This window comes from Condylura cristata, unplaced genomic scaffold (assembly GCF_000260355.1).
Source record: "Condylura cristata isolate star-nosed mole 26May11 unplaced genomic scaffold, ConCri1.0 scaffold00016, whole genome shotgun sequence".
Taxonomy (NCBI): domain Eukaryota; kingdom Metazoa; phylum Chordata; class Mammalia; order Eulipotyphla; family Talpidae; genus Condylura; species Condylura cristata.
Genome location: NW_004567117.1, coordinates 39,574,605 through 39,583,668, shown reverse-complemented (window position 1 = coordinate 39,583,668; position 9,064 = coordinate 39,574,605). Strand labels below are relative to the sequence as shown.

At 45.0% G+C, this 9,064-nt stretch overlaps 1 protein-coding gene across 1 annotated transcript in view; it reads right to left on the bottom strand.

Moving 5' to 3' along the window:
- Positions 1-447: 447 nt before the first annotated feature.
- CDH20 (cadherin 20, type 2) overlaps positions 448-9,064 on the bottom strand; it is a 47,019-nt gene continuing 38,402 nt past the window's right edge. The window contains exons 10-11 of the mRNA XM_004683946.1: positions 6,659-6,910; positions 448-2,011 (exon numbers count right to left, since the gene is read on the bottom strand). Of these exons, the coding sequence (XP_004684003.1) occupies positions 1,506-2,011; positions 6,659-6,910 (758 nt within the window). The 3' untranslated portion in view covers positions 448-1,505. The remainder of the gene's footprint in view (positions 2,012-6,658; positions 6,911-9,064) is intronic.

Here is a 9,064-nt window from a genome sequence, read left to right as displayed (position 1 = left end):
CCATGGGGAAAGGAACGATGAATCAAATATGGTCCCAGTATTGTGTGTGCTCAGTCAGTATTGAGCTGTGCACACAGGGGTCCATATATCTATTTACTTATTTCATTTACTAGTAGGGAGAGATGAAAGAACAGTGACTTACCTGGTGGTTCTGTGCAATACTTTTTCACAAAGTGGAAAGTGGACTAAATTCACTAAATTCAATAACATATCATTGATGTTACCAAACCATCCTTTGCTTATTTCAGAAATGGGGAATTGAAGAGTTTTCCTGAAAAGCCTAAGTCTCAACAATTTGGATCATGGGGACAGTAACTGGTAGAATGAACAGCCTCATACCAAGTTGTTGTTGCTGCTTTATGCATCAGCCCCAGCCCCAAGCACCTGAGGGTAGACAAAGCTATCTGAGACCTGCCCACCAATTATACAAATATGCAATAGTCTTTCCCTTCTATTTAACTTTTATTAAAAGAAGTGCTAAGGTACTGAGATGCAGTACATCATATTTATTACCAAAATTATTAACAAATATACAAAACTTATACATGTAATTTTCTTACATCCATTTATTCTCTATAATACTGATTTTTGTTCAAGTAGATTATCTACAGTATGTAAACATCCCTTGGATTGACCTCACACAGATTAGGAAAGCCCTCTAACCCATGCTTTTATCAGATACTTCTTTTTTTGGCTTTCATTGGTAGCATCTAATCTTCACATTTGGCACATGGAAGAGACACCTACAGTGCAAAAGAGGCAGATTTTCTAGTTTCCTTCGGTTGTTTTGCAGGGGCACCGTTAAAGAGCTGAGAGAACAAGAGCATTCCAATTGGAGAGCATTGGATTCACTGCAATGTCATGAACTCTTGGTTCAGCCATTAAACTTGACCTCAAAGTCAATGCCTCTTCCTTCTCCCACCCCCCACCCTCCCCCATGCAAGGTCGATTCAGCCTTAACCTTGACCCAAAAAGGTTAAACGAAATTCCATCCACCCTCGGCCCAGCGGGTTAATTTCACCGAGGAAGAACGTTTCAGTGTTCTTTCGCGTGGATTGCTTGGTGTGGTCTGATGAGTCAGCAAAACTCTTAAATGGAGACTAAAATAAGATTAAAAAGAAAACACGGCTGTGAGAGTAGAACTTTCTACTTTCAACGGCCACCTCTGTTACAAGATCGTAGCCTCTCGGTGGTGGCAACGTGACCAAGGCTTTGGCGGGTGGACAAAGGACAGCCGAGCTGGCTGCACTCAAACTTGAACTCGACGTTAAAAAGAAGAAAATAAAAAGGTATTTGGAGATTCTGCCCCCCTCTTCCTGTGTTTCCTTTGATCCTTTAACTTAATCTAACCAAGTAAAGCTGATCCAGAGAGAGCCCTCTGCTCGCCCGCTCACCCCACTCTCACTCTCCAGCGCAGTATTGCTCACGTGGTTGCTTGCACCTCTTCCGCGAAGCCGCTGGCCAGACGGCTGCTTTTTGGACGCGCACCTGCCTCCCGGCTTCCGTCACCACAGGGGCGCGGGCCCCTCCGACGCCCCGTAGAGCTCGGCCAGCTTCCGGAAGCGGGGCCCCCAGTCTGTGAGGAAGTCGAAGCTCTGCTCTGAGTCCGACGTGGCCGACTGCAGGGAGCTCAGAGACCCCGCCACGGAGCCGTCCCCCTCAAACATGTAGGTCTGCAGGGAGTCGAAGGGGGGAGCCCACAGGTCCATGTCGGCCTCGTAGAGCTTGGCCAGCACGTAGCTGTGGACCGTGCTGTTGACGGCGCACGTCTGAGGCACGTAGCGGGAGAGGCTCTCGATCTCGGGCAGCATGTCCTGCCGCGTCTTGGGGGCGCCTCCCGCCTGCGCCTCCCGGGGGTTCCACATGGCGGCGATGTCGAATGCCTCGGTGTCCTCCTCGCCGCCGCCCTCGTCGTCGTAGCGCACGATGTTCTCGTGGATGTTCTCCTCGTCGTCGATGATGTACGGCTGCTTCCGGTGCCTCCGCAGGGACAGAATGAGCAGCACCAGCACTGCGGGGACAGAGGACCCGGTGTTACCCAGGGCCGGCCCCGCGCCTGGCCGGAAAGACTCGAGACGACCCATGTGGGAGAGTTTTGGGAATGGCGAGCTCAGAGACGGCACTCGACTGTCTTAAGTCACCGACCCCCTCGTTCTCACCCATCCGGCCATATCAGATGTGTGCAAAAGGAGCTCAGTGTTTTTTCAATGCTGCATATACGTTTTTCAATGCCCGTTACATTTTTGCAATTGCGCAAACCCCCCCTTCCCCTACCCCCCAAGCCCCCCGATCTGCGGATATAAATCCTGTTGACAAACGCTCAGCGCTATGGCTAAGGAGCCAGCCGTGACCTTGGACTCTATAAGGACTTTATCAGACTATATAAAGACTCTTAAAGGCTTTGATCATGTGGAGAATCCTGCGTTCTTAGGGTAGCATCTTAATAGGATTCTGTTTTGTAAATACAGTCACACACGTGCGCAAATGCATACAGACTAAGTGTGAGCCACAGTTTGTCTTTCTAGAGGCCAAAAAATAAAGAGCACAGATGATCACCGTTGTCAGTAAACTCACAGATTCTTCAGTCGGGACTTCTCGGATTCAGTAGTTGTTCATGGAATGGAGGGAATGAGCAGTGACATCTCACATAGTTCATCATGTTATCAAAGATGCACCATCCTGTTAGATGTGCCCTTGCGGGTTTGGATAAAATTTTATCCCAACAAATGCATTTTCCCTCAGGATGTGTTCACTGGGGTTTAAAGGAATGATAGAGATAATCCCATTGAACTATTTATCTCAGTGACTGAAAACATTTTCTAGGAAGTGTGTTGAGGTTTCAGCTGTAGAACAGTTATTGATTTTTTTTTTTTTTCTGGTGTGCTTTGTTATAGTCGTAAACAGTGACAGCTTGACAGCGGGGCAAAACAGAATCCCAGTTTACCCAGTGAGAAAAAAAAATTGGACTACAGTTGTATACCAAGTAAGATTATGGGGTGAAAAAACACAATAGTAATTAAAAAATTTGAATATAGAGCATTTTTATGAATGGTAGTTAGTGATGTTACTTGGAGTATTTTCCCTAATAGCTTCAGTGACCAGAAGCACACACAGGGAACAGTTATATACTTTTCTCTGTTTTCTCCATGTACAAAACTTTGACCTAAGAATGATAGGATTGTGAGATTTTATAGAAATGAATAGGGCTCTAAGGGAGTGGGTGGTTGAATTGGGCATTAGAGTTGGGGTATGATTTGGTTGGGAGCAGGTTAGAGAAGTGGAGTTCTAGGTGAATGTGCTGTGCTTGTGAGATTTCGTAGACAGTTATTAATCTCAGCTGTTTTTTAGGCATTGTTCTAAGGGGTGGGGGAGGTTTTGTGATTTTTGCATCTAAGAAGACTATAGGTACTTGCTACTAATACAGGTCAGGCAGTGATACAGGCTGTCTTAGAGTTACAAGTATTGAGAAGAGGACCTGGTCATCCTTCCTTGGGAATTGGGCAGGGCGATGTTGCAGAACATGCTAAGAGGTAAAGTTAGAAAGAATTCTAATGGTGAGGGAGAGCTGGGTAGATTGAAGAACTGTTCTATCTCTTGAAAAATAAAGTTTGCCACATGTCTTATAAACAGGTATTATATTGTGCCCTTGACACAAGCTATGTAACGTCTATCGTCTGACAGATTCCGGGTAGATCGGGAAAAGCTCTGAAAAATCAGACTTTCCACTGCTAACTCATGTTATGACTTCCCTTTTTTGTATAACCGTAATATCAAAATATTCTGAGCAACTTTCAGCTTACAATTGGACTGCCTCAGCTGTACAAGGCCTGCCTGCCCTGACAAGCAAGCACTGCACCAGGGTGAAAAATTCCCCTGAAGTCAAGTGACTTGACTACTGACTGATAAATAAAAACAAAAGGGCTGTTTTTGCAAAGTTTCTCTCACTGCTGGATGGAGGAAAACCCAAATCTTATCATTCTATTATCTCACCTAGCCTTCTATTCAGCTTCTGAAGAATTACTCAAACTTCCTATTGTCTGGCCTTTAGATGTGGAAATTCATCCAGGTTGCCTGTTTTTAAACTAGTCAAGTTTCCCACCTGCTACACCTTAAAGGAATCCACAAAAGTCTTCTTGCTAGTTTTTCAGGATTCTACTATGTAGTCTTCAGATAAGGAAATCCACCTATGTCTCCTATTCAGAGATTTTATTAGCAAGGAATTTCCTCTTCTGTCTTCCAGGATGATTCAGGCAGAAAAACAAAAACCCATTGAGTAGTAGATAAGGTTTAAGGGACTACTATCTTAGTTGATAGTAATATTAGTCATAAACTTTGTGCACCTATGTACCTGTTTTTAACCTTGATTGATTTTGGAATGTTATATCTCAGCTAAAGGGCAATAGGACCCTAAATTGTTCCTAGAAAAAAAAGATGATTGTACTCTCTCAGCCCAGTTCCTGTGCTGATGTCATCCCACTGCTTGCTCCTAATGTATAAAATAAACCTCTGCTGAAGGCAGAGCAGGAAGACTTGCACCCAACTCCAACTCCCGTGTCTTCCTCGCCCCCCCTTTCCCCTTTTTCTCCTTACCCCCTTTTTAGGAATCGCCACTTGCCGACGCCTTCCCACCTTAGGTTCCTGCCTATCTTGCCTCCAGACACCTCAATAGTTGGAGCTGGTCTCCAACATGCCCTGAAATCAAATTTTGGGGATAATGGTCCTGTTTAGCTGAAAGACTTACTTAACAGAAGAGGTCAGCTCTCAGGATGGTTATTCTTTAACTACCATAGACACAGTGTATGGACTTAGAAGATTTTCTAGGATCTTGAAAGTCATTTGACATGGAGAATATACTGCGAAGTGAAAATAAATGTTTAGTTAATTGTCCACAAACTAGTGTTCTGTTGATAAATCAGCAGCAACTCCTATCTCTCAGTTTTATGAATCATATGTAGTGCGAAGTGTATGCTCTTAGAAATAGGAGTGCCTAAATTTGTGAGAAATATATGATCTTAGAAATAGGAGTGCCTCAATTTGTGAGAAATATATGATAGCTCTGTGCAATGTAGCTCCTGATAACTATACTATGTAATTCAAACGATAAGACATACGGTGTTTGGGAGGCACAGAATGAACGGTGCACTGCTCACCGTGTCTAACTTGAGAACCTCATGTACCAATCTTAAAACCAGTCTTTAAAGTGACTCCTACCTCTTTGTGGGCCAGAGTGACCTTGGAGCGTAGACATTTTGTCAGTCTGGAAATTTCTCCTGGGAGCATTTCTTCAAAGTCCTATTACAGGTTATCCAGTAATATACTCAAGGATTCCCATTGCCACCTTATGGACACTCAGGGAATTGCAGGGAGGTTTCAGTTGCTTCAGTGACCAGAATACCTTAACAATTCTCTTTGATTCAAAAATCTTAAAACTTAGAAAGGTTACTTATTTCTACTGCCTTTCTCTTTTTCTCTTCATATATTACTGAACTAAAATAAAAATAAGCCACATATTGTGGATTAAATGCTTTTCGGAAAGCACATTCCATGGACTTAGAAATTCAAATTAAGTGCTGACATTTCCTTAGAAAGTTAAGAACTCTTTCTTTGGTCTGCCCCAGGCTCATCCTGTGGAACCTGGATCAGGCTCAGGTGGTGATCTGCATGTGTATTTCGTGGAAATCCCTAGTGCTTTACTTTATCCCTCCATAGAATAACACTGCTGCCTACAAGTCTGTTCTCAAAGCAGTATTATATACACCGATTCAGTGTGCATAATATGTATAACATCCACACATCCACACACTGATTCAGCAGAGTTGGAATATATGTACAGTATTTTCTTAGTTTTAGGAGTTGGTTCAGGTGTTAAAGTCTTTGTGTTTCAGTGTGGAGCTTGCAAACATTTGCAGCAGGTCTTAAATACAAGGGAGCAGTTGGCTGCCTTGCAGTAGGACTTGAGAGGAGGTACCTCCTGCCCTCATAGTGCTCTCTCTCCAGCCTGTCATCACATCCTCACATCTTTTTCATTTCGCCAGTCACTACTCCTTGCTAGATGACCTCAGAGCCTGGGAGCGTGCTAGCTTCTCTCCAATAATCTAGTGGTTCCCTCCCTCCTCTCAGAAATGTGCTCACAGGTCTTCTTATTGCTGAGACATCCCTGACCAGCCTATATAAAATGGCACCCACCCCTCAAGGTGGGGTCTGCCTGCACTTCAGGCCTGGCTCCGCCTCTCATGTTTGACTGTGGGCCTGTCACTACCTCTTTGTGATTTAACTACTACTACCCGAAATGGGGAGGTAGTAGCAGTAATCATATCTTGTCTAAAATTGCCATTCTGGTTCTAGGATGTCAAAAGGAACTTCCTTTGTTCTGAACTGAGCTCCATGAAGGCAGGGGTGAGACTGCACATAAATCCCAGCATGTACAGCAGTGCCCTAGCCCAAAAAAGCTGCTTGAAAAACCTCTGCGCTTTGACCTGACCTGAGAGGCCATGGATTTCTTGGAGTTTCTTTTAGTTTCTTTACTTTTTCCTGGCTTTACTCTCCTGCCTTTTCAACCAGCACGGGGTAGAAGCCAGTTCTGAAGAGCTGCACAGGGATGATGACTGTGCTGAGGAAGCTCTCGCAGGACCCCACAGAGCAGAAAGGAGCCACTTACCCAAGAGGACGAAGATGCAGGCCAGGATGGCGATGAGGGCGCCCCGGCTCAGGCTGACTGGGAGCGTGTAGGCCTCGGGGCTGCAGGACAGGACGTGGCCGGCATCGTCACAGCTGCACACCTGGATGGTCAGTGTGCCCGTGCTGCTCAGCATTGGCTGTCCATTGTCAGAGATCAGGATGGGCAGGTAGAAGACACTCTGCTCTTGCTGCCGAAAGCCAGACCTCCTGGTGAGGACCCGGGCGGTGTTATCTGAAGAAGAGAGGGGTTCCACTATTGACAAGGGAAGAGGAAAAATGAGAGGGAATAAAAAGTGCAAAAACCAACGAGTGAATCTTTTCTTGGATTGAGGTAAGCTGCGAGGCCCAACAATTTGTGGGAAGTGGGGAGAAGTAGAGTCCAACATTGCCTGCGGGCCTTCAGCTACAGCCACAGAGGGTTTGTCTGGATCAGCATTTGGATTCAGAAAGCAAGATTTTTCCTTGCTTCTGGGCAAAACTGGGAGGCCTAGGAGAGAAAGCCTTTTTGAGAGTCTCTCTTACCCTTTGTGACATAAAGTGCCCAGGGCGGACTGTCAGACTTCACATCTAACTGAAATGTCCCTGGAAAACCTGACAGAAATGAACAATCCTTGGTGACTTGTGGTCCCTGTTTGATCCTGCTCAGCAGCTTTCCAAGGCCCCCACGCTACTTTGTGCCTCAGGAAAAGAACAGCGAGGAGCCAACACTGTGGCGGTTGCTTATTTTTGCCCCTTTGGCTGGAGTTTACGGCTCTTTCCTTCTGTGCCTGCGAGATGTGCCCCCCGCCCCTTTCGAGCTTTCTCCACGACCTGCTCATCTAGCAGAAGCAGATGAAATCTCAGACACACCCTGCTTCCCCATTTGGCGGCCCAAGCTTATACCGTTCATATGAGCTTGATGAAAACTCATTTCTGATCCGCAGTTGACTTTTATTTTCTCCAGTTTTAAAGGGGATTAGCAAAGCTCTCAGATGTGTTTCTCCAAAGCTGGTATTTGTGTGTAAGGTCATATTTGCCTAATGTCATGTTTTGGGGCTTCGTTTCCTCAAGGGACTTGAGCTATAATCAGATCTGTTTTTTTTTTTTTCTTCGCAAAGCTTAGATCATATTCATCAGAGACAAAAGAGACAAAGTTTAAGAGAGCTGTTTGGATACACAACTGTGAACTGTTCTCCACATGTGTCTGCAAGAGCCCGATCTAGTGAACATTGTTGATCCCACTATCAACGCTCTGGCATCCTTCCCTTCAGAACTGGGGTACAGGCCAGAGATGCGGAGGGTGAGAGGCTTCACCAGGAACAGAGTGGGGAGCAGAACAGGCAGATTGACGAAGTACACTGCTGAGGGGAGCAGCGGGCGGGTCAGGAGAGGTCTGCCTCGCCATGTGGGTCACCTCTAAGGCAGGCGGGACTCGAACTCATGCGGAAGTGGCTTAAGCTTCTTAGTGTTGTGCTTTAACCCACTGCGCCACCAGGGAGGGCCCACGTGTGTGTTTTTTGATGATGCAAAATGAGCAAACGTGATTTGTGCATTTCCAGATAGGTGCATGTCAGAGGGGGTGTGTGACTCTCCCAGCTCCGCCCCCATGTGTAGCACTAGAAATGGTGACCCACGCTGCCTTGGGCACTTGGGTAGCTGTCGTCAGTCTCTCAGTCCTCCGATGGCTTTATGTGAGTAAGAAATTGACTTTACTGGGTTGAGCCCCTGACATTTTGGTGGCTGCACAGAGCCTCCTCTAAGGACATTATCATTCGTTTCCAGCTCCCAAGTTCTTCCCCTGATTTTGTTTATTGAGTTTTTATATGAAACGTAACATTTCATCTTCAAGGTACCTTGATGAGACAGTGGAAATTTTATCCTTTCACAGTGAGTGAGTTAAAGCCTAAAGTGTGTATATAATTTGCTCAAAGTCACTAATTTAATTAGTAGAAGAGCCACTCTGGCCTCTGACTTCAGAGTGTGCCCTTCCATTGTGTCATGTAACCACAATGGCTTAGTGACACTAACTGTCAGTGTCATTCAGCTAATTAGAATCATTTTGGTTCAGGTGTCTTTCCTCTTTTCCTTACTCAGTGGAGAAAGCCAACGTAAAGATTCTATCATTATTCCACCTCCCATACAACCCACCTGCTTTTTAGTTTTCGAGACTTACAGCTAAGTGCTGTTATTAAAAAAAAAAATAATATAACAGTTCATTTTTACATCATTTTGTGCATTTTTGTCATCAGAGTTGTAATCCCTGGCAGCTTCCCATCACCAAATCACCCAGTACTGTTAATTTTGTCATAGGTTTTTTTTTTTTTCCAGAAGCCAACTTTTCCTTCAATTTTTAATATATGTGTGTGTGTATATATATATACACACTTATATATATCATATATAATAT